The sequence below is a fragment of the Anoplopoma fimbria genome, chromosome 4 (genome assembly GCF_027596085.1).
Source record: "Anoplopoma fimbria isolate UVic2021 breed Golden Eagle Sablefish chromosome 4, Afim_UVic_2022, whole genome shotgun sequence".
NCBI classification, from domain to species: domain Eukaryota; kingdom Metazoa; phylum Chordata; class Actinopteri; order Perciformes; family Anoplopomatidae; genus Anoplopoma; species Anoplopoma fimbria.
The window spans coordinates 22,299,368-22,325,211 of record NC_072452.1 but is presented as its reverse complement, the minus strand read 5'-3'; the positions used below and the strand labels follow the sequence as shown (position 1 = coordinate 22,325,211).

Below are 25,844 nucleotides of genomic sequence, written 5' to 3'. Positions count from 1 at the left end.
GGGAGGGAGGGATGGATGGGGGGACTTCTTCAAATGAATCGATTCAACACACCGGGATGCAGCTACAGTGTCAAAGAAATAAGCATGGTATTATGTCAACATGGGTGACTTCTCCTAAAAGAACACATCTTATTCGCCCATTAATCATCAGGAGCAATTTGGTTTTCAACCTCTTGCTGTAGGACACTTCGACATGTTCACTCTTGGGATCAAACTGCCGACCCTGAGATTAGCAAACAACAACTCCCTCCACATGACGAGCCAGGACTGATTTTAGCTAGAAACTGGCAAAAGGTGCTCATTAAAATCAGTCACAGAAGCAAAAAAACTGTCATTTATAGTCAAAAAGACGATGAGAAAGTCATTTTTTCATATTGTTTTGACTAGAATTTCTCATCTGATTTTGGGAAGCTGTTATCGACATTGTGAGCATGTGTGTGCGTGCGTGAGTGTGGAAAGAAGGGGTTATTGAGGGATGAAAAAAGCGCCACATAAACATTTAATACCTTAAGTAAAGCGGTGCAGGCCCCTTTCATAGACTATGGAGACCACTGTATTATATATAAATATGGATTTCTCCATGTGCCAATAACTTTGCACTTCTGCCCTGTGTGTGTGTTTGTGTGTTCACTGTATGTGTGTTTTTTGAACATATGCCAAACATATTTCTCTTATTTGTATTTGAGACCAGGTGTGCCCTCCCTCTTGTGTGTGTTTTTGCAGATGCACACGTGTATCCTCACAAGCTCTTTCACTGCCTCACTGTGTTTGTGTTGGATATCGGCAGGAGCTTACTCTCGCCTCCACTGTGTGTGTGTGTGTGTGTGTGTGTGTGTGTGTGTGTGTGTGTGTGTGTGTGTGTGTGTGTGTGTGTGTGTGTGTGTGTGTGTGTGTGTGTGTGTGCGGTATGCATACACTGCATGTTTTCCAGGTGGAATTCTTCTTCTACTCTCCAGTGTGCGGCTGAAAATGCTATTCATTATTAATAAAACCTCTCTCTCTCTCTCTCTCTCTCTCTCTCTCTCTCTCTCCGAGCTCATCTTGTTGACCTTTTCTGGAACGTTCTAGCGTTAAAAGCTTGTGTTGCACTTCACTCTTCATTTTTTCATGAACTGCGTGTTTGTCATCATGACTTGTAGCAAACATTCACAAATTCGAATCTTCAGCAAAAACAAATCGCAGACGTGTCCCGTAAGTGAGCTCATGGGAAAACATTCCAAGGATACTTTCAACGTAATTTCAAGAATTATAAAATGTAGGTTCACAAGGATTTCGAAACAAAATACAAGCAGTGATACCACATATTGAAAATTCTGAAGATGCTGCAGTATTTCTCTCTTTAAATGGGAAAGAAAGCATGTTGTGTTGCACAGAATTTGGATTATTTGTGACAAGTTGTATGATTATGTATACAAACTATAAATGTGTGACATTATTCCTTCTGTCCGTCAATAAAATTCCCGCGCCTTCTACAAACCATCATACTGACTGCATCTACCATCTAACCGCCATGCAACACAACCACAATAACACCGACTGTACATGTTTAGATACACATACATACTCTTCATATAATAAGTAAAGGAAAGTAAAGAGGAGATGAGGGAGGACAGAGTGTCAGAAGAAGCAAGGAAAGAAGGATTAATGAGGAAACAAAAGGAAACATGATTTTGAGGAGAAAAGGAATTGAGAATTGAGAGGAAGGAGAAAAGAGAGGCGCAAAATGTGGTAAATGAAGATGAAGAAGAGGTAAGGAAGGAGGAATGGATGGAGAAGAGGGTGACTGTTTGCAACATCTATTGTTTCTCAAACTGGAAAGGGAAGCTGGTTTTTGTTTTGCTCCGGGGCGGACGGATCGTTGAGAAACAGGAAGCCAGAGGACCTGCCCATCCTTACGGACAGCTGGTGCCCTCCGATAGCTGTTCTCTACTTCCTGTTAGCTGCACACAATGGTTCCCACCCTGAACCTGGAAACCAACCCAACTGACCACTCACACAGTCTGACAGGTGATACCATTTTGTGCAGGAACAGTGGGTTTGTGGAGTATAGACGCACTTCATAATATATATGAGACTGAATGACAGATTTATCAGTGATACAATAGGTTTCAAGTGAAAATTTATGAATTATTCTGTTTTGTACTGTTCATGTAGTCGGTCTAACAAGTACCAGACTTCCAGGATTTTTGTGCACTTTATTGGCTTCATGCGATTCTGTTGACAAGAAATTGAATAAGATAAATGCCAAACTAACAAGTTGCTTTCTCAACTGTAAGTTATTTATGAAAATATATCTCTCTCACACAATAAGAATATAAAGATAAAAGCAAAAAAAAAAGTAATCTAAGGGATCCACATCATTGTTTATGTTATGTTTAAAAAAGAATTCCAGATAAACACCCAATTATCAATATCAGTATTGCCCTCATAAATAAAGTATTGGTCAGGCTACAGCATACACCCAGCTTCAGCTTTCAGACTGACATATTAGCACAGGCCTGATGATGACCTTGTTAAAAAAAAGATTTTCGTCTAAGTGCCATGCTTCCTCTTTTAGTAATTGAGAAGCTAATTTGCCTTAAAATTCTAAACTTACTGTGAAGAAAAAGTTTTTAGCCATTAGTCATATATTGTTAGAGGAAAAGTCCAGAACACATTCTTTATGGTAAATTATGGGCCCTCCTGCCAGCGGCTAAACGTCATAGCTCACTGCTTCGCTGTCATGCTCATAATCCCAATAAGGAAAAGGACCTCTCGGAAACTAGGGCGGGTCCAAGTCCCTTTTCAGATAACTGTAGAACTTGAGAAACTTTCTATACTGTTTTTCCCCAAATTGGACTATTTTATTATTCCAAAACTTCCACACACATTGAAAGAAACTCAGGTGCTACTGCTTAAAATCTGCAAAGTCTAGTCTTTTAAATGTCTTATTTGTCTTTCACGTCTTTTGTTGTCTGTATTTTGTTGACGGCACTCAATAAATAAAATGTACTTTGTGCAAGTGAGGTAATGGCCCACATGAAAATAGTAATGGCATATAAAAAAATATTAGTAAGTAGAGAGTCCTCTGTTTTGTTTAGTCAAAAATGAATTGCAGGTGCCTGCTAATGTGCTTTTACTTTCACGCCAGCGGGCTTTTTGAGAAAGAGTAGGCGTCAATTATTTTCAGACATCGGATATTGTTTTAGAACGAAAAGGCTACGATTCCCGGCCGCCTCAGAAGAACCACATTATGTCTTTAAAAGGCCTATCTCTTTCTTCTCTGGTCAGACGGTGCAACAAAGCCACAGCTCGCGCCTGCTGCTGTATATTTCCATCAGACTCTCAGATAAAATGCACACTGTGCTTACACCCACTGATTCACACATACTGCATTAAAAGATCGCCAGGAGAATAACAGAAATCAAAAACTGGATTCACATCAATTTTAAGCCTCTGTTATTGATTGGCATGAATGTGAAAGGTTGATGTAGACAAGAGAATAATAAGGGGCAGGGAGTTTCACTCCTGTATCATTTTGTCTTCATCTCTTTGCTTGCCTTTGATGGTGTCCTAATAATTTTAATTGCATCGGTTTTTCAGTTACACGGCTAATTTGAGGCCTGAAACTTACACTATATCATGGTGTAATGTTCAAAAAATGGTTTTCCATTTAGCACAGAGAGTCTGAGCCGGAATGCTTAAAGCAAAGTGGCTCATTTAAAATATTCATTATCCTAAAATGTTTAATATCCTCTAACAAATTACACATCAAAATATGTTTAATCATTGATGATGAATGCACTTCAAATACGTATATGACACAAGTCCAAAGTGTAGTATGTTTCTACAGTCGTCATTCTAATCGTTTTTTCCAAATATCAAGGAAAAAGAGAGGAAAGAAAACAGGAACAAATGGTGGAAATCATATAGCAGGAACATGTCTCCTTTTTTTTGTCTTGCCAATACGTTAATACAACCTGATAGTGGGTTGTCAGCAGCATACGGACAAGGTGCTACTGCCACTTGTCATGGCGAATCGAGTGATTGCTTCTGATAATTGTTGGCGCCTCACTCAACAATTGTCACGACACGGTAACTGATTGATTCATCATTTTTTTTTAAAACCCTGGATATCTAGCGTCTCTGATGAAATAAGCATCCCGTTCTACTATTTGCTCGGTAATGTGAAGTAGCCACCACCACCACCACCACGTTCACCCTTACTCAACTCTTAACTCCGACCGCTGGCGTCCGATCTGATTGGTTGCACAAACCACACACACAGAGAGGAGAGAGGAGGCCAGTCGCAGAGAGGAAACGATAACGGGCTTATCGCCGGGTGAAAAATAGACAGAAATAGAAAAAACCTTTTACGTTCTGGCACTGACTGAACAATCAACTGGTCAAACTCAATGTCTTAATTGCCAGCAGGCAGACGTTGCAGTCCGGAAGTGTATAAATAAGAAAAAAACAACCAGCATTTACAATCGTGACCCTTAATCATCATTTAATAACACTAAATGTTTACTTTTTTTTAACTTTTAATGGCCAATTTAGCCAAACTTCCTGCAGTGGAATTGGAATATCTTACTGAATCACACAACTGTGTTGGATGCAGGATGTTTTTATTAGCATCCATTTAGAAGCAAGATAAATGAAAATAAAATATTCTACTGTAGTTGTATTGGTCTTACAGGAATTCTAGTCAAAGTCCAGCCGGGCAAGTAGGTCAGAAATGTACTTACCCAAAGTCCATTTTCAACAGCCCCTATACAAACTTTTCAGTTCATAAGCATTTATCAAAAAGTGACAAAGACTAAAGTTAAGGAGGAGGTTAAATGCACTTCAACCGCCTCAAAAGGGAATTCAAAACCTGTCCAGCGCTCAAAGAACACGGCAATCTTGTATCAGGAGATTCTTAGGTCCAACAATACTGGAGCACATGGGTTTAGGGCAAAAAACTCTATAAGAAGACTTACTTTTCAACGCCAAGTGCGTAAACGTCGTAGTCCTAAAGACGTAAATTAATTGTCATGTTTAATCTTAATTTAAGTAATGAATCAGAACAAGGAAAATCCAGTTCTTCTGGTAAAGAGCATAGGCATCACAGTGAACGACTGCACGTTTACTGAAACATCTTAGCTGCCAGCATCGTTTCTATGGAAACTTGACATGCCTTGCTCTCAAGCTTAAGGCAAAATGCCCAATACATAGTTGGATTTTCACCCATATCCTATAACGCCACCAAACTAAACTCCTGTTTGCAGATTATTGAAACCCTTACTTGCACTTCAGTTCTTAAACTTCATTTTGACAGCCGCCATTTTCTCTAGCGTGCCCGATGGATACTTTGGATGCACAAAACTAAACAGAGATGAGAAGTAGGTGACATGGCTCACTCCTTAGTTTCTTCAAACATCAGCTCAATTCTTTTTTCTATATTCAACAACACCGACGTGGTCTTGGGGAATCGGGCATTTCTTATTGTTGAGCCAACAAGTTTGATGTTTTATAGTTGGCTAGTTTATTATCTTTTACTTTTATTTATATTGGTGGTTACAGTTGTGCTTTTCTAGTATACTGATGTAGTTGTGATGGTCTAAAAATCTGATTATGTAAATTATGTGAATATTATTGTCAACCTTTTAAAATATTCACTGTATTCTGGATCTGGTATCACCGTATTAAATGATCATAAGTTTCAGTTTAGTTTGCCTAGTTGTATCTTGGATAATTACTCTACATTTTTGAACGTTTCCTAGTTTCCAAATACAACCATAAAATAACTCAAGGCCTTTCTCTTATACAAAGGCCTAAAAAACATTGATAATTAATGAAGAGCAAGCAATCTAACAATAAATGAAATAGTGGAGTTTTGATCATTTCAATTTTAAATATAATAACTTTGCTAATTGGTTGCAATTCATTTATCAAGAAAAATGCCAAACCTACTAATAGAAAATTAATTCTGGCTTGATTGATTGAAATACATTTTGGCTCTGAGAAGTTGTGATATGTATTTTTCATAGATTTGGAATTTTATCAACAAAAAAAAAAAGATAGAGATTCAATTAAAGAAAAAAGAATATAAAAAAATGATCAATAATGAAAACCAAACATTAGGTGCAGCTTTCGGCTAAAGCTACAGTGAAGGATGAAAGTATATGTTTGTTATTCAGAGATGCACTGCGGACCACTTACTTTAGTTTACCTGCTCTCATACATTTAATAGATTAATACACCGTCCCCGTGTTTTCCTTATGACTCATTGTTCATTTCTCTGAAGGGTTTGCTTTCATTGAGTCGTCTTTCTTACTCTCTGCATTTCTTTTTTCATTGTTAAACAGTTAAACACACAGAAGATTGATTAGCACATCGTCAACCGTCAGAAATGTGTAGCTTACAATAGATGACGGTGTCGAACTACCCAGGAACAGAAAGCAAAATGTTGGAACTACATACTTTTGGTTTAAATCTATAATTTCTCTCTCTCTCTGAGTCTCTCTTTGCAGCCGATCCAGCGCTGTGGTTCCCAGGCTTGGCCCGACTGTCAATCAGCAGCAGCAGCCGACATCTCGGCGCTGCAGCTGAGCCAGGGCCGCATCATCCCGCCTGCCAATCACCGCTCTACACCTTCAATCCATCCTATCCATCTCTCTGTAAAGCAGCCTCTCACACCACCACCACCACCACCACCACCCCCTTTCCTCTTTTCAAAAACAACCCCCCTCCACAGAAGCATCATCCCCCCTTTAACTCTCACACCGACACATTCACACACAAACATTCGCCAATCGCTCACAATAAGATACAGATACGGAGGCATAGATACACCAGCACACACACACACACACACACACACACACACACACACACATACAGACAGGCAGGCAGGCAGGCCCGACACTGCACCACTCCCATACCTTCATTTGGGACTCCACCTCTCCATCTCTTCATTCCACCGGCCGATTCAATAACACAGCCTCCCTCAAACAAGCCCTTCCCAGTCGTCCGCTGTCAATCTTTTATTCAACAGCGAGGGAGTCAGATCACAGCGCTGGGCTTATCCTTCCATCTCAGACCACCGCTCACACAAATACTGTATTCACTCTTGTCTGTAAACATCATTTAGTTTATGTTCAAGGCCAAAGCATCCTGTGTTTTAATACTAGGCTGAGCCAGGCTGGTAATATCATTAAGATATGTAGAGGTCCTGACTCAGACTAACATCATTATGAAATAATATGCAGAGGACACGCTGGACATCAATAACAAAATGATGCCTGTGGGAATGAGACAAAGTGTTGAAGACACAATTATCCTCTTTCAGAGCTGGGGACTTAATCAAATTAATAACGTCTTCATTAATATGAAGTCAAATGACTGCATGTGATTGATGTCATTTAAACTGATGCAACCATAAAGACTTTTCGAGAAACCCTGCAGCTCTATGCAGCGTTTTAGCCCCTTTTGGTGCTTTGTTTCCATTTTACAGCACATTTAAACAGTTTTTACTGCACATTTTAACATTATTATGTGTCTTGCTAAATACAAGGTAAATACAACGCTTCAAAGATACAAAATGTTACAAGTGTTTCATTGGATTAAAATCTGTAACAGTAGTTTTACTGTATGTATAACAAGTATATTTTCGGATGCAATCAGACTTAAGTTGCTAAAACTGCTAGTTTTTATGTTGTATGTAACACTTGCCTAAGAAAATATATAAAACATTGATCAAACCCCTGTTTGAATACATATTACCGATGTCCCTTGTTAGGCTTAACTCACGATCGGAGGCAGTTTTGGTTCATCTCTTCAGAAGTGTTAAACCCGTTTCCCCCGCGTTTCCTTCCTCCTCATTATGCTCTCATGCTTGCTTAAAGATTATTAGCTGTGGTCACTTTATCGCTGCAATTATTGCGAGCTTCAATGCAAGAATAACTAGATGAATTGTAAATGTGTTGTGAATCACTTTTGCAGTTTTCCCTGAATCAGCCCACTAAACATGCCGAGTTTTCCCTCTCTTGTTTGAACTTGCTACTTCTAAAATGAGCCTTGCTCTTTGATTGCATCATGGAGTGCAGCTTTCATCAGATGCCTCGTGGATTGCAGAGCCAGACAAGGTACTGGGGCGAATGTTAAGGCCATGGCAATTGGGGGTATAATTAGATAGAGTTGCTGCATATTCGTTGTAGAAAACAATAATTGGCCTGCACAGATGGAGAATTGTTTTACACTCGTACAGGGGTACACAAAAATGCACCAAAACACTCTCCGTCCCAAGATGAAACACGATGCACACATTAAAAATATTAACTCGTATCAAAGCAATATAATGTCAAAGCAAGACGAGGTTTTAATATGTTTTTATTTCCAAAGAAGCTATAAAATATTATGACATGCTGGAGACTAAAAATTCTCACTGCTCACATTTAGCGCTCTTCAAATCTTTGCAAGAACAAGGCGAGGCAAGAAATAATGTAATCTGTCTGGATAAGCTGCTTATGTCGTCCTCTGACACGGTTATTGTTACTGATACATGTAGATTACAATTAGACACAACAGACGATCTGGTGAAGTTTGCCTTTTTTTTTGGTTACACGGGGGGGGGGGGATTATTCAGACAGCAGAAACATGCCCGGGCTCCTAAGACTGTTGAATATCGGTCATTTCACCAAACTGTCTTTTGAAAGTTTTATGATCTCTAGTTGGTAGAACAATACATTTACTGCTAAATTTGGGAATCAACCAGCCACAGAAACAGCAAAATAAAATACCTTGTATTTGAAATTAATGTAGCAAATAAGTATCCCTTCAACTAATCAATTATTCAGATTATTAAATAATTAATCATATAGTAAGTAAGACATCCGAAAGCAGTTAAAACTGTCTTCAAATTGCAAAGATATTCCAATGATTTAAAACAGAGAAAAACACTTTTAGGAGTCATACATTTTTGCATGACAATTGAGTAAAACAACTAATCAGTTCTCAATTCATTGACTTATTCTGTTGAAAACAGATTGTTTAATCTATAATTGTTCCAGCACTACATGAGATATACAGTCTTATGCCACAGTGAGGTGGATTTTTTTCATTTTCAAAGCAAGATTAGGTTTAATAGGAGTTAGAGAAACAGGCTTGTGTCCATAATGTGACTGGTTTGAATCCCACAATCACTAGAAAAGTCTACTGTAGCAGGAAAGATGTTCTGTAAAGGCTTCTCAACAGCCCAAAAATGTCTATGAGTAGTGTCAGATTCAATACTAGACTTCTGTTTAACTTGAACTTTATTACCTGCTGAGACAGTGTGAGGCTTTATCACTAAACTTAACAGGCGTGTAGATCAAACATAAAGGCAGATTTTGAAGGTGGGTGTGGTGCTAGCAGGGAGAAGAACGTTGGGGGGTATGAAATGCGAAGGGGCTTTTCAAGATGGCTTTTCAAGATGGTCTCTAGTGTTTATGATGCGTTTGGTTGTTTTAAGTTTTCTGTCTCGAAAAAAGTGTCAGGAAATAGTGATAAATTACGTGAAATTTTAAATAACAAACATGTCCTTAAGTGCAGTCCAAAACCCATTATATTCAATTTACAAACATACAACACAGAAAAGCAACACACCCTCACATTTTGAGAAGCTGTATATAGACTGAATGTTTTGCCTTTTTGCTTGATAAACAGCTTAAATGATTCATCAATTATCGAAACTGACAAACTGTAGCAGAAGATCAAAACCGATTTCAGCATAAAGAATTGGAGCCCGATGGAGGACATAAATATATAAAGTGTACTTCCCCAAACAATTATAACAATTATAATTCCAATATGATCTATTTCTTCCTAGAGGCCACGATGAACACCAGCTGGAGACGAGTTACAAACACCTCACACCGGTCCATGCAATACAAGAAACAGATTAGGTAAATTGGCTTTTCTTATTTTTCCTCCGCTGAGCGTTATGAAATTAGAGCACCTCAGACTGGAGTGAAATGATTATTTCCTTGTAATTATCGTACAAGCTACTGTATGACTCAAAAAATATAATTCAGTTTCAGCCAGGATTGGAGTTCTTACATTTATACATCCATACATTATACTTAAAGGGATTATTTTAATGGAATATCAAAATATACAAAAATATTTTTTTATAAGCTGTAGCTGTATAATAAAACACATATAAAAGGTTGGCCTTTTCATTTTCTTAGTATGTTGATTTTTAAAGATAGAAATATTATCTCTTTAGTTTAGAAGCACCATGACAAATGTGTGGTACTGTAGAGCTAAAATAAGATCCATAATTTTAAGCATAAGGCTGTCTGGGGCTTCAAAGCTTTGGTGATAAATAATCATGTATATTGGAAGAAAATAACTATCCACCCTTTCCATCTATATATCCATCCTTCCCACATATAATGCACGTTTATGCACACACACACACACACACAATAGTGTTTTTTTTAGACTGTCTATCTGTCAAACAGGATCTCCTCGGCTGCGTTTAAGCCCCTAGATAGCACCGAACACATCCAACAAACAGTGCTATCTGTCTAAATATATATATATATATAAAAGAAAAAGATATATGTATTGGACGTCGATTGAATACTCGGGTCGGCCTTAATTAAGCACAAATCATTTTTGCTCCTAATTTAAGCCTGAGGATTCACATCCAGAATCCATACTGCTTCACAGTTCTTTAAAGTTCTTTAAATGTGCTTTTCTACTGAGTACAACTGTCTAAAGAGACCTTGTACTAGTGACAAAATCTTACAACCTTTTGTTTTGTTGTAGCTCCTCTAACATGTCACTCCCTCTCCTCCTCCCCACACCCTCACACCTCCACTGGTCAGCGCTGTTCTGACCTGCGTGGTGATAACTACATGTATACACACACTTTCACACGGCTGCAAGCAGAGATTATTTCAGAGTAAGGCCACTGGCAGTCACATTTACATTTTATATGCTCGGCATTTAGCTGATGCCCCTGATCAGAGTGACTAAAAATGAGCAGAGTGAGCTTGAAATTCTAGACTAGCAAAATGAAATTAGAACAAAGGTATGCAGGAGTCCAAAAGCCCTCTGATAACACACAGGAGAGAAATATCCGTACCACAACAATGATTCTGTGTAATAGAAAAGGTGAACAAAAAAAAGCCTCGGGGGGGGGAAAAAGGTAAAGTTCTAAATAAATAAACAACATAGTCAAATACTGCAACTGTCTAACACTCTACTAGTAACGCTGAGCCACATTTCAGTGTATTTACATTTACACACATTATTCTTCTGTGTGCATTTTGCCACGAACAAGTTCACATTCTATTGTCACAATATAAACAAAACAATATCAAGACGTCAGCTTGGGATTTGGGAAGTTCGTGTTGGGAATTTTTCACTATTTCTGGACCAAATTATTAACTGAATAAATGAGAAAAGAATTGGCAGATTACTCAATACTGAAAATACTCATTAGTTGTAGTCCTATCAACCTTTTGTTTACATTTTTTTTAAGATAGAGTAGAGTTAGCAGCATCAACAATTAGCATAGTGTGTTGATATCAAAGTAAAATGTAAGGAGTCTCTGTCTGTCTGTCTGTCTGTCTGTCTGTCTGTCTGTCTGTCTGTCTGTCTGTCTGTCTGTCTGTCTGTCTGTCTGTCTCTCCTTTGATTTTTCTGGACAAATGTTAATCAGATAAACTTGTCACTTAGCAAGTGTATTGCTGAGGACCTAAGGAAGTGCAATTGCCGAACAACCTATAACTTAAAATACACTACAAACAAAAGTGAAATCATTATTTGATATGAAAACAAAAATAAAATGATGACATGGGGATTCAAATTCCTAGTTTTTCTACTTATATGTGCCAGCAGTTTAGTCTCGATACGTTTTTGTCAACACTATCTAGAGTTGAGAGTTGAGTTGTGTATATATATATATTATATATATATATAAATATATATATATATATATATATATATATATATATATAAAGACATCATGGATTTCAGAGGCTGTCATTCTTCGTTTTTCTATTGAGTCAGTTCTGCAGCTGGGTACACATGAGGGTGGTGTATTTTTCCTGGAGGATGTGTTTGTGTCTGTGTGCATGTGTGTAACTTAGCGCACCTGAATCGAGAAAGGCTTGCGACTGACGGTGAGTCATCATTGCCATGGTGTTAAGCCTCCCGTTCCCGGGGAACAGGGTTACCGTCTCTACACCACTGGGGATTTTTATTTTTACATTTGAAAAGCAAACCGGGGCCCGGCTCACAACAATCCTCCACTCCCTCTCTCCCTCTCTCTCTCTCCTCTCTCTCTCTCTCTCTCTCTCTCGTCCTCCTCCATGACTGAGCTGAATCACACACACACACACACACAAACACAGCAGATACCACACACATCTGCTCATTTCAAAGCATCACGTCCTTATCTATGTCTGTGTGATATTCAATATGTTTCAGATATCAAAACACGAACCTATGCAGATGAGATGAAGAGGACAATATCTGACTCAATAACCGCCTCTGCTCTGTCATTTGCTGCTGAAGACCACATGCTGTGCCTGCAGTATTGGTGTTTCTAACTTGAGTTCTTTATACACAGAACGAATTGTTGAAAACGTTTCCTGAAACTTAGTATGAAGCTACAACCAAGAGGCAGAAAGCTTAGCTTAGCACAAAGGCTGGAAACAGGGGGAAACAGCTAGCCTGGCTCAATCCAAACTTAAAACAATATGACTCCAAACACCTCTAAAGAACACTAATTAACAAATGTGTATCTTCTTTGTTTAATCAGAACACAAACAGAGTTATTGGCTGCAACTTTTTTCTTGGTGAACCACAGAAACTTCATGGAATCTTGACATCACAGTGATGTTACCAGGCAACCAGTGGTGACTTTGCACGGAAGTTCGAGGCAGTTAAAAGTGACTTGAAAATATAAATCGACTGGAAACAGCTGCCAGCCTCTGTCTAAAGTGAGAAAATACTCCTACTAGGGCTGTAAAGGGTGTCTTTTTTTTCTAATAAAGCTTTAAACATCACTCCTCACCATTTTTGATGCCATCACCATTAAGAAATTAAAAGAATCCTTGAACAAAATCCTCCATTTCATTGGATTAAACAAATAAGTCCTATTTGAAAGTTTTCTTTTTAATGATATCCTTAATGTTCTTTAACATAAAACAAGGTAGCATTCCAGATAACGTGAGGATACTATAGGTTTCCGTTGTGGCAATCAGCATATATTGTTTCTAAGAAATCAAATGTATTTCTTTGAGTTTGGTATAGTACTTGACTCTTAACATCACACTACCAATGACAGACACCGTTGCTATGGAGAGGCACAAATAGGAGCTGTAGCAAATTCTTTGTTGTTGCAGGTGGGAACACAACGCCATACATGCCAATTGAATCCGAAATGACCCAGAGTTCATAACTGAACTTATTTAAACTGCAAACTCTTTTTCCGTGTTTCTATGAAGTGCAAATCTTTATCTTTAGGTCAGCGTTAGTATCACACTGAATTCTAAAGTCTATGATTGGATGTGTGTCACCAAAATGCTCCTTGGGAGTCGTAGTTGACTTCTCTCCTTAGGTTTTAATGTACACAGTGTGGTACAATTGACAAAGAGCTATTTCTTTTTGTAAAGCTCCTGCAAACCTTTAAGTGCCCAAACTGGCAGTCTTTCAAACTTTCTATGCAGAAAATGAACACATCTTTACATCTTGATCTATTGAAGAACCAACACAACTTCCTCAACTCTTTTGAAAGTAAAACATTTATAATACAGATATGGTGTCATATTATACTGCACTCCTCTTTGTAAGAAGTGCCACGATAGCTTCACACTTTCTTAAAGCACCTACATTATGATCTTGCACAAAAAGCAGATGTTTTGTGTAGCGTTTCAATACAGATATATACCCAATAATTTGCCTATTTTCAAGACTGTGGTTTACATTTACATCTTTATTTAAAAAGCAGAGAACACAATAGAGTTCTGTGATGAAATTGTCAGAAAGAGGTTACTAGTAGTTGCGTGTGATGTTGCACCAATGTTCAGAAATCACACACAGAGAGAAAAACTATTGTTAGAGGAGGGAGAGATACCAATTTTCTCACAGAGAGGACAGTCAGTAGAGCACCATACAGAAATGTTTGACGTATTTTCTTTTTTCTCTGAGGTGTTAAAAAGCATTTTTGGAAATTTATGATATCAATAACTTAGGTGGAAGTAGACAAAGCAAGTTGAAGCAAAGTGGAAATACCAAATAACATTTTTTCCCCCATTTCATCACAAAATAATACTTAGGAATGACTGAACACCACACACTGAGGTATCTGAGTATGAGGGATTTTTCTCTTAAATTCAGCACTGCTACATTCTGGTTTGTCCCTCTCAGCCACTTAATCTCTGTTATGGAGTCTTATTAGGACACCAGCAACCTAATACTGACAGACGTGGGCATATTACCAGGTGGTAAGTGCTGGTTTAAGAAAATGGGAGACTAGAATTTATAATATATATAGATAATACATTAAATTACTGTATGACAGCTGCGTGTGAGGGCAGTGCGACTTGAATAAAATTGAAAAAACTCAGATGCCTGGTGAAGGTTGTGTAGATCGAAATGTCATGAATGCACTTAAGAAAGTTGTTTTCACTCGCACATAAAACACAACAAAAAAGAAAATCACATAAAGAATACTAGACTTTAACTGAACTAATGGACTTTGCTTCGAAAAGCTGAGTAAGAATATTTGCACTTACTGTATCTCTTTGGTCCATCTTCGAGGCAGAAGGAGAGCGTGAGAGTGGCGTCCTCCTCAAAAAACTCTGTAGCGAAGGCGTCCCACCACAAACTGTCACTTTCCTGTTAAAGGACAGAAACAATACAACAGTTAAACAGAGGAAGGACTTCATCAGGGTTAATCAACACTGTGGTTATCTTAAGAATAATCATATTTAGTTCATCAAAATCTATTAAAATACAGAATATGCAGAATGTAAAAGCATGTCCCTGTAGGTACCCCTCTGTCCTCTAAAAGGACATTAGGTTGTTTCACTTTGGTATGAAACTCATTTTCTTCTATTATTTAATAACCCAGTGGATTTCCTTCATCCAGGTTGTTGCTCTTACACTGCTGCATTTTACATAAATTCAATATTGATTCATTCTGATAAGACAAAGATATTGTGAGCATGCATGCATTACTACAAGACAAGATAAATAAGAACATTGTTTTTTGATATATGAAGCCAGCATGTGCAGCAGGGCAAGTATTGCCTTTATTGTAGATTGGCTTGTTTTTCTTTTGTTTTTTTTTGCTTTTCATTAAAAGGAAGTTTATGAGCTTTATTCAAATCACTGTTCTTACATTTGAGTTTACGAAAGGGTTCAAGTATGAACTGTAAAACAGTCAAATACATTATGTGCGCATAATAAAAGTACGACAGGGCCATAAAAATACATCATAATATGGAAGGATCAGAACAAAAGGCTGACAGCTACAAAAAGAAAAAGCATATAAAAATGAGTCTATAAATCAAGTTCAAAAAATGTGATCTCAATGCTGGCTGCTGGCCTAAGCCCATATGGGTCGATGTAAAGCCGAAGCCTGGCAACCTTTACTTTTCTTAAGCCTGGACTTTGGGAGAGCCCTGCCTCGGGCTCCTACAAGTCTGAATTACAAGCTGAGGTCCAACAGCTTTATTATTCACTGCTGCTTCTACTTTCCACAGCAGGTGACGATACCTTTAACTTGTACCCTTCAAAAGAGCTATTCAACATCATTATAATATATCATATATAATGATTATTATTGTCATCGTTATTATTTCCATTAGTGGTGCTGGGGACGGTGGATTTTCTTTCATGTATCAATAAACAAACGCAAGTGATTTACTTAAACTGACAAATAATACGCATACCATTTCTGTAGTGACAGGAGAAGTGAGAGGTATTATTAGTAGAGGTACTATAATTATAGTGGTATAGTAGTAACAGCAGTAGTGAATTTAATTAGCTGAAGCAGTAATATTAGTCACAGGACTAGAAGATTTACCAGTAATAGTAGAAAAATACCAACGTTATGGACATTAATAGTAACTGTTGTAGTACTAGTTGTATTAAAGTAAGAAAATGTAGTATAGTAGATGAAGTTGTAGTAACCTATGAAGCAGGATAAGTACAGGTTTTAGTATTAATATTAGTAGTAGTATACTTTTGGTAGTAAACATCTAAAGCAGAAGTTGTGATAGAACAAAAAAATGTAGTAAATGCTGAAGTAGTAGTAGTTACAGTCACATTGGAAGAAGTAGTAGTGATAGTCAATAGTAGCGGTGGTAGTAGCAATAGTGGTGCTAACAGTATTAGTAGTATTAGCAGCTGTGGTACTAACAACACAAGAGTAACCGTAATAATAAGTAGTTGTTGTATAATTACTATATATACATTTTTAGTTATTTGTAGCAGTAGTGGTTGTGACACCAGCAGCTATGTGGCAAAGAAATAGTAGTATAAATAGTAAGAACATTTAGCAAATTTCCCCGCTGAGGGACTAATAAAGGATTATTTTATTTTATCTTAATATAGTTTTGTAGTAACTGTAGTGGTATAAGTGGTAATAATCGTAGACATAGTAGAAGTATCAGTGCGAGTAGATATAAAGATGAACAGAAGCAGTAGTCAGAGTACACTCTGTGGGGAAACTCATGTAAATCTCTTTGCCCTGAAATTATTCCTCAAAGAGCCGTTTAATCCCCCCTCATCCCCCAAACCTCAGATCATGTTGGCGGGACGACCCCCCCCCTCTCATCCCCTGCCCTCGCCCCCCTCCACCCATCGACAACGTTCGAACTGATGCTAATTTCCTCTGACACGTTATGACAGATCACTGCGTTTCATTCGGGGCTGAGGGATGGCAAGCACTTTCCAGATGTTGACAATTAGCGTTGTCACCATCGAGCAGCGTCAAGACCGATAAGCAGCGACCGGGGCGCCTCGCAGGTCATCCAGTCTCAAACGGGGGCGAGTCTGATGCAAAAGGGAAGAGATGCGGTCAGGAGGACGTAAACCTGGACCTCCATCCAGCTGCTCAATCAATAGGTGATCATGAGTAAGTGTGGAGGTCTCTTGGTCGGCAAACCAATCAGCTGAACTGTGAACTACAGTCTGAACTGACACTGAGTGGAGTTTTAACAATTATGAGGCTAATGGAATATCAGTCCAGACCTAATTTTCTTTACTGTTATTAATAAAATTGTTATTTATCCTATAAAGATGATGCGGAAACTGTAATAAGAGAGATCCTTCTTCCAAGACAGGATGCAACAGATGATTATTTCCATAATCAATTTATCTCACAACTGTCTTTTTTATGAATTGTTGATCTTTTTTTTATCTATTTAATCATTTGGTATATAAACTGTAAAAAAAGAAATCTAAAAAATAAGTTAAAAAAATGCCAATCACAATTTCCCGGAGCCTAAGATGCCAAACTGCTTGTTTTGTTCTACCAACTCTCCAAAACCCCAAATGTATGAAAATGTACAATAATGCAAAAACAGAAAGAAGCAGCAAATCCTCACATTTTACAAACTGGAGAAAGTGTATGTTTGGCCTTTTCTCTTCATTAATTAATTATCAAAACTGTTGTTGATTGAATCAAACTGAAACAGAAGACTATTTTAAGTTTTGTAAACAAATAATAACAACAAGAACAACAACAATAATAAAGCCATTTTAGCAGTTATGGCCTTTATTATTTAAAAAGTTGACTATCCTTTTCCCTTTAGCAACTTCAGCAACAAAACACTTGTGTCAATAGAGCAGGTTTCATCAAAAACTGGGCCAAATATGTCGAAAACATCATGTATTGTTATGAAAATGTTGACCAGTAATTATAGCACCCCCATTAGGTCAATCAGTGTACTGTCTATGTGAATGTATTACTGGCCAGCTGTCCACTGGAAACGGACTGCACAAGCTGCCATGTGTGTGTGTGTGTGTGTGTGTGTGTGTGTGTGTGTGTGTGTGTGTGTGTGTGTGTGTGTGTGTGTGTGTGTGTGTGTGTGTGTGTGTGTGTGTTTGACTAACTGTGTCATACTGTGAGAGTCAGCTGGTGTGAACAACCAGCATGTGTGTGGTGTCTGTTTCACATGAATACATCATTTTCAAAAGAGACTGACGGAGAAAGAGAAAACAGACAGAAAATTGAAACAGACTGACTTTGGAGCTACTCCGCATTCAGATGGAGTTCAACCCATAATCCAGCAACCATGAGGGAGCGGGAACTCCTGGGATTGATTCAGTCAAATGAAGGCTGAACAAGACACTATATATATACATGCGCACACACACACACACACACACACACACACACACACACACACACACACACACACACACACACACACACACACACACACACACACACACACACACACACACACACACACAGCAGATATTTGAGATCTCACTGTGCAACTATTATGACTCTGTTCTGTACAGCTGATTTCTATAACTGCGCTCCTTGAATCAGTTTTAATAACACAAGAATTACACAACACTGAGATTAAATATAAATGTCTGTATTTAGCATAAATACAGATCAGATCAATACTAAAGTCCATCTCTCAATGGTTTCTGTTTGTTACTTTAACTATAAACACTCATTTTTAACATGAATTAATACATAGTTGGTGCCCTAGCAAGTATTTAAAGTGTAATGTAAATTAAATGGGATTAACTGACAATTATCTACAGTGGCATGTACGTCTTAACAAAGCAATGTGTAACCCAATGCAAACATGTTATTTATTTATTCTATAGCATTCCTAACTTACTGGGTAACAAAATGCTGTACAAACCAACAAGAGCAAGAAAGAAAACAAAAAAGAAAAACAATACCATCATTTAATATCTTCACTTTTTAACGTTGAAGAACAGCAGCCCTAAAATCTTTCAATAAAATTCAACAACAATCTCTTCAACTAGAGTCATACACCTCAGACTGATAACGAGTTACTGCTTATATAACGTTTAACCTTAAATTAATTACCAAAGGACAACAAAAATGTGAAATAAATCATAGATAAAATGCACCTTTAACAAACGTAGCTAATCAACGGCAGTCATTTAAACGTTATGTACTGTAGCTACTGAACTAACGTTAGATAACGGACAGTTTTCAGTTCAGAGGTTCAGTCCTTCGACAGATCTCTTTATGTTTGAACTGTATGAATGCGCCTGCTACTGAAATCACACCTTCAAAATAAAAGCTCAACATACATTCCATAAATTAAGGGTCAAATATGGAATTTCGAATAAAATAAAAACATCACATGTATGCTTTTCAAAAAATATATGTTATCTACATATAGGTGTTTTCATTTTAATTAGTTTTAGGTCTATGCCAATTGAAAGTAACTCAAGAAATCAGTAGCCTATTCATACCCATACAATTTTGAGATTATTTTCCCTCTGATGCTACTTTATAATTCCACTCCATAGTGTAGTTTTTACTCCAATAAGTTTTTCTATGTTCCGTGCAAATTCAAACACACAAGCTTTATCCTTAAAGTTCACCAGTTACATTTCTTTTCTGGTGCCAAGCCCAAAACAAGTATTCTACCTGAACTTTCCCTGCTGCTTAAACAGGTTAGAGGATTTCATGAAGAAGTGTGATCCCCATTTTGACATAAACCGCCTGGATTTAGTGTTGGAGATAAATGTTTCTAGTGCGGCTGTCATCTCGAGGGCCCCCCATCACTCTGTTTTAAAGAGTCTTCATTAAGCTTCCTCTTACTGTTTTAATGAAAAGTGTTTAACTTAAGCTCCCACTTCTCTTCTTTTTACAGAATTCTGTCTTCCTTAAAACCGTCCTATTCAGTTTCACAGAAGAGGGTTAGTTAACCTCCCCATTCACATTTAAGCAGTGTTTCACCCACAGAGACTTCAAAAATATGTTTTTTTTAATACTCAGAGTTACTATTATTCCTCTTTTTTCTCTCTGTTCCCTTCCCAAACTGTTCTCGAGCATTTTCCTGAAACTGAACCTTTTTTCCAAACAATATTTTCTGTTCTGTATCAATATAGTTAATTTGTGAGTCTACCGATATTTGGCCTCAGCTGGGTCCAACCGTATGATATGCTTAAGTTAAACGCACCCAGACAACAGAGAAATCTAAAAATAACAAGCACATTTCATGCAACATGAACAGCACTTAGTTGTACGATAATAAAACAAATGGCACTAGACAGTTTCATTGCTCTCCTCCATACCACTTATTTTGTAAATTAAATATGCATTTAGACGCACGAGATAATGAAGCTAAATGTTCCTCAGAACTTTTCCATTATATGCAGGCGATGCTCTATTTAGAATCAGTAACCATTAATCCTCTAAACTGGAGCTTTGGGCAGCTTTTTTTGGCCAGAGTCTCGCCAAGTTGTAAAAAATAAAAAGTGTCTGGCTGAGCCGTGGACCGGCTAGGTTTGGCTCGGATCTAAAGACAGAGGAGAAGCTGGATCCGAGCCAGACGGGCCGGAAAACAGCTAAAGCCTGGCCAGTGGACACGAGCCATGTGGATCCTCTGGCTGAAGCCAAACAAGCCACACTGAAGCCTCGTGGTGCTGCGGATGTGGTCTTCAATTTCAATCCCTCGACTACCACAGGATATGTAAGGAGCTCTGCTTTCATTCTGTCATTGGTAGCAGGTTATAAACTTTAAATGAGACATATTTACTATAAAAAAAAAAATCCTCTAATAGCCTATGAGCCTGTTTTGTTCTATCTCTTCTTGTATCTCTTTGTGTCCTCCTCTCTCTCTTTCTCTCTCTTCGTCTGTCTGCCATCCTCTCTGCAGCTGCTCGCTGACAGACAACGTCCTGCCTTCATTTACGCCCGCGGACTCTCTGACGAACCACGTGGCGTGACGATGTTTGTTGTCAAACGCTACAAATCAGGCCGCCTCCGAGGGACCCGAGGTGAACGGACACGGTCGCGGCCGTGACGCCCGTCAGCCGATAAGGCTCCATTGATTCAAACGGATCGCACCCCATCTGAGGGAGATTTATCAATGTGTCAATTGCCCACTAGCCAACCACAAATCACCAGTGAGGGCCAGGCCCCGGGGATTTAGAGGAAATCCAGAGGATTGGAGGGACAGCATTGGGAGGATCCTCAATAAATAGCAACAGAGCAGGAGGTTAAGTCGTCGCATATATAAATGTTCATACAGAATCGAGAGGCAGATGACACAAAGTGGCAACTGAGAGAGAAGTTTTACTGTGTATAAAAACACTCAATGCCCCTTTGTACTGTACACTATTCATCTATGCAACCCTTTGTATTGTACACATGCACCTTCACACAAATAAACCCATGCTTTGTGCACACATATTTCTCTACTGCATAGATATTGCGTGCATTCACATTTTTAACACAGCCACATAAAAGAAGACCACAGCTTTCTTCCCTCACTCTATCTTTCTCTAACAGTCCATAAACCACTAACTCTATGTTTTACATTAACCATTTTTCCCAGAAAGCTTTTGTTAGTCTGTTTTTTTTTTTCTCCCCCGCCGTTGCTTCCAGCCTCTTGTGGCAGAAAAGCCTCCAAGAGTGTAGGCGTGTCTGGGGCCTGACCTTGGAGAATTACCAATGTCTGAAACCCCATTCAGCTCCTGAATAGCATGGAGCCCAGCTGACTGGTGGCCCAAGGAAGTTTTACTGTTGTCGGAGATTCAAACAGCTTCAGGTTATTGGGGAGCATAACAGCTTAACAGAACCATAGACTCTTTAGATGTTTCGAGAGGATCTTTAGCAAGGTGGCTTTTGTTTGACTGTTTGCTGAAGGCCATCGACAGATGGAACACTTTAAATAGAAGTCAAATTGAGCTGTATTTATACATTTTTTTTATATTTTTAGAGAAAGTCACAGTTCTTGTGCACGACCATGATAAGAGTGAATTAAAAAGTTATGTCGAATTTATATTTAAATGAAAGAATATAAAAAATGATTCTGTATTTAATTCAGTTGCTAAAACAATACCGGTATTCCTATATAAGTAAACCGATGGATATTTAATCAGACAACAATTTTGATAATTTATCTTTTTCAGTTACTGTATTTCCCTCCCTCCACCCCTACACTCCCTATGTGAATAGGATACAAATGTAACTAATAGATATCACTATGAAACTTCCCCAGGTAATTACTTACATTGAGGCAATTCTTTTTGTATTAAAACTTAACGTTTAAATATGCAAATGAGCCATTATCTAATGCTATGTTTTGATGAATTTGGGAGAAATACACAGACACAAATAGACAAAGAGGTAAAATAAACACCTAAATGTGAATTCTGGAGGTTTTATTCACACTATTCTGACAAAAGAAAAAAGAAAAAGAAAAAAGAAAAAAGAAAAAAGAAAAAAGAAAAAAGAAAAAAGAAAAAAGAAAAGTAGGTCAAAATCTCTAAATTGACCAGTGGATGAAAAACTGTGTTTTTGCCACTTTGGCTGCATCATTTTAACTGAATATCTTTGAGCTTTGGACTATTGGTCGGACGAAAAAAGCAATTTGATGATGCCAACTTTGTTTCTGGGACTTTTTGGTCATTAACAGATCAAACAAATAATCAGTTCCTTAAAAAATGCTTGTTTTTCAAATTTTCTCTCGCTGCAGTATGAAATCTCCAGACGTTGTGGCCCCTGGAATAAGACTTAACCACACATGCAGGTGCTGTTTCTATTTAGGGGTCCTTAGGATGACAAAGTACAAGAACTACTCCTTTAGACTACACAGACAACACCGCTTTAATCATGTCAAACTCACTGCACACTAATGTCTTAGCACAGGTTTTACCCTCTTGGGTCTTAAGTGTTTTTATATATTGCAAAGTTAACATGTTGCTGCATTTGGCCACCTTACAGCCACCAGCCAAGCATTATGCAAATGAGGAGAAATTAATGCAGCATGGTGCAAAAAAAAAAAAGGCATTGCCCTTGAACAGCCCAATGCACATTCACCGGGAATTAACTTTCTCTTATAAATGAAGTCAGAGAGGAAGTTCCCACGTTTAATTGCATCCCTGCCAATTTACTTAAGCAGCAGTACCTTTCTCCCTCTTTTCTCGAGTGTCAGAAGTCACAAGCAGCAGTCAGAAACCACAGTTTGTTTTTCAATATGGATTTAAGGTCGAGGTTAATACACAGCAGTTGTTTGTCTGCAGGAAACATGCACAAGGATGCATAAAGCACCACTGGCTTTCACCCAGAAGGTCACAGGATTTATCCCCACAACATCAATAATATCATTATCCTGCTGAAGTGCCCTTGATCAACACACTGCCTGACAAGTGGGACTTGCTGAAGGCTTCAGCTAAATTCCTTAAAATATGAATTTTAGCACAAACTTTTTGTGACCAGTTAGAAAGATAGAAAACTAACTGATGACCTCATGAAAGGTTTGTATTTCTTAAAGGTGTGAACACTTCAAGCAAGCAGAAAGGGATTTTTTTCCCGACCTTACAGATTAGTTGGTTTGAATATTGTTAAGAAATAAATGTCCTTTTATGGATAAGGAAGAATAACTTTTATGAAGAATAACAAACTTATTTTTCTTTAACTTGTTAATCATCTGGTGACCCCCTCAGATTTGTCTTGTGACCCCCCTTGAGTGGTCCCAACCTCCAGCTTTAGGAAACCCTGGATTAGAGGATTTGCATCTTTTTCTATGTTTCATACGATTGTGAATTCAATATCTCTGGGTTTTGGACTAAATGGCCTATTTGAAGATATCACTTTGGAAATCTCTTCTTCAATATGGGACCTTTAACCGTTTAATGTGTAAAACCATTAAAGGTCCCATTTTGTAAAGAGTGAGATTTCCATGTCTTTATTATTACAAAGCAGGTCTTAGTTATATAAATACTGTGAAAGTATTAAAACATTGAATCCAGAGAGAAATACACAAAGCCTTAATGGCTGCCTTTTCTATACTTATATGCTTTCTTTATATGCATCTCTGAAAAGCTTAGTGTGAAACCAGTACTTTTTGCATATTATTTTATTGTGAAATATTATGGTATGTAAACGCTGGACGCTACATAGGCAGAAATATCCAACAATGCAATGCAGCGGGCAGCTCTGTACCGTCAATAACGATTCAATAAAAGTTAAAGTATAACATTTCACTTTGTGTGGTCATTCGATGTTTGCACTGGTTACCATGGTTACACATCTCTGACCGGCGAGGATGTTTTTAAGTCTGACAGGAAGTAAACATGGACCCAAGCTGTTGCCTAGCAACGCAATATGTTGAAACACGCTAAAACTATATTCATACAGACAGGATAAGAAAAAGTTCAAGTGTGAACCTGCAAATGAACATGATAAGATAAGATAAGATAAGATAATCCTTCATTAGTCCCGCAGCGGGGACATTTACAGGATTTACAGCAGACATGACATGCCTCCTTTAAATAAATAATCAAAATTGAAATCACACAATCATTAGTTCTAGCTCTACATATAAAAAAATATGAAATGTGTACAGGTTCAACAAAAACCCCAAGCAATATGCACCAGCAGAGACACGAGATCAGGGCACTATGTTAAGTGACAACAAACATCAATAAGGATGAAAATAATAAAACAATAACAAAATGCATGAATGATAAAACGGGGAAGTCTAATTATTTACAGAACCCATGAGGAATTAAATTTAAAAGGAAGGCGAGGATTCAGGCTGTGACTTGGACACAATAACACAGTTCTATCCATCCAGCATGTATTCACCACCGCTGAGACTATTAAGACCAGTAAACAATCAACACACGGCACACTTCCACCCATCGCCTCACAAGAAACTCAATCAATACCGGATTCATCACATCCTCAGAAATTGTTCAGTTTAAGTGAATGTACACTGTTAAAATGTTCGTTAGCTCCTACTTTCAGCTGTTGTCCACGATGGCTTCCACAGTGCTATACAATATTTCATGAAACGTTATTAGTTTCGCAGTAAATTGCAACTTTATTTAAACATGTTAACTTGTGGAGGAATTTCAAACTGTGAAATGAGAAGGCTAAACATGAAGAGTTAATAGATTATTTTAAATTCATTCGTAAACTGAGTACGTGTTGAGAAAGAAATACTATAAAAAAAGTTATTTCTTTTAATTTATGTTTGTGTGTGTGTATATTGTTTATTTGTTTGTGTGAATAATTATTATAATTATGTTTATTGTGAGGTCTTATATCAAAAAATGATCTGCTTAGGTAAAAAAATCAAATTAAATAAAAAGTTCCCCAAAATATATATTTTTTGTTTAATTTTTATGAAATGAAAAGTTGTTGTTTTTTTACTTTTTATTACATAACCAACTGTATTATTTAACGATGAAGATGTTTATTTTTGACTCAACTGATAAACTTTCACAGTCTTTTGATGTTTTTTTGCATTGTCATAATAACTATATCTACATAATAATAACTACATATCTTGACTAATAAGGGTGTGATTTTAACTCCACTGAAAACATTACATTTTGATGTGTCTGAATGCTGCTTTAAACTTCAATGAAATGCATTGTTTCCTATTGTGTTAACACCTGGGTACTGCAAAGATATACTTTTTCATGGTTGCTAAAGGCAACGTGCCCAGCAAGTGTTTTCTGTCTTCATAAAAACCGGAATGATTCAATTAAAACTTTCCAGGCTAGAAATATTCTGTATTCAATTCCCTATTTATTCAGAATAGTTCACTTCACAGGAAAAAACAGTAAACTACATCAGAGTCAAACAGCTGATCAGCAAAATGATGAAACAGTCAGAAACCAGCACAGAG

General features: G+C 37.6%; 1 protein-coding gene across 5 annotated transcripts in view; it reads right to left on the bottom strand.

Annotated features, from left to right (window-relative positions):
- ldb2a (LIM domain binding 2a) overlaps positions 1-25,844 on the bottom strand; it is an 87,873-nt gene that overhangs the window by 49,757 nt on the left and 12,272 nt on the right. For all 5 annotated transcript variants that reach the window (XM_054597224.1, XM_054597227.1, XM_054597226.1 and 2 more), the window contains exon 2: positions 14,757-14,859. In XM_054597224.1, coding sequence (XP_054453199.1) covers positions 14,757-14,859 — 103 coding nt within the window. The remainder of the gene's footprint in view (positions 1-14,756; positions 14,860-25,844) is intronic.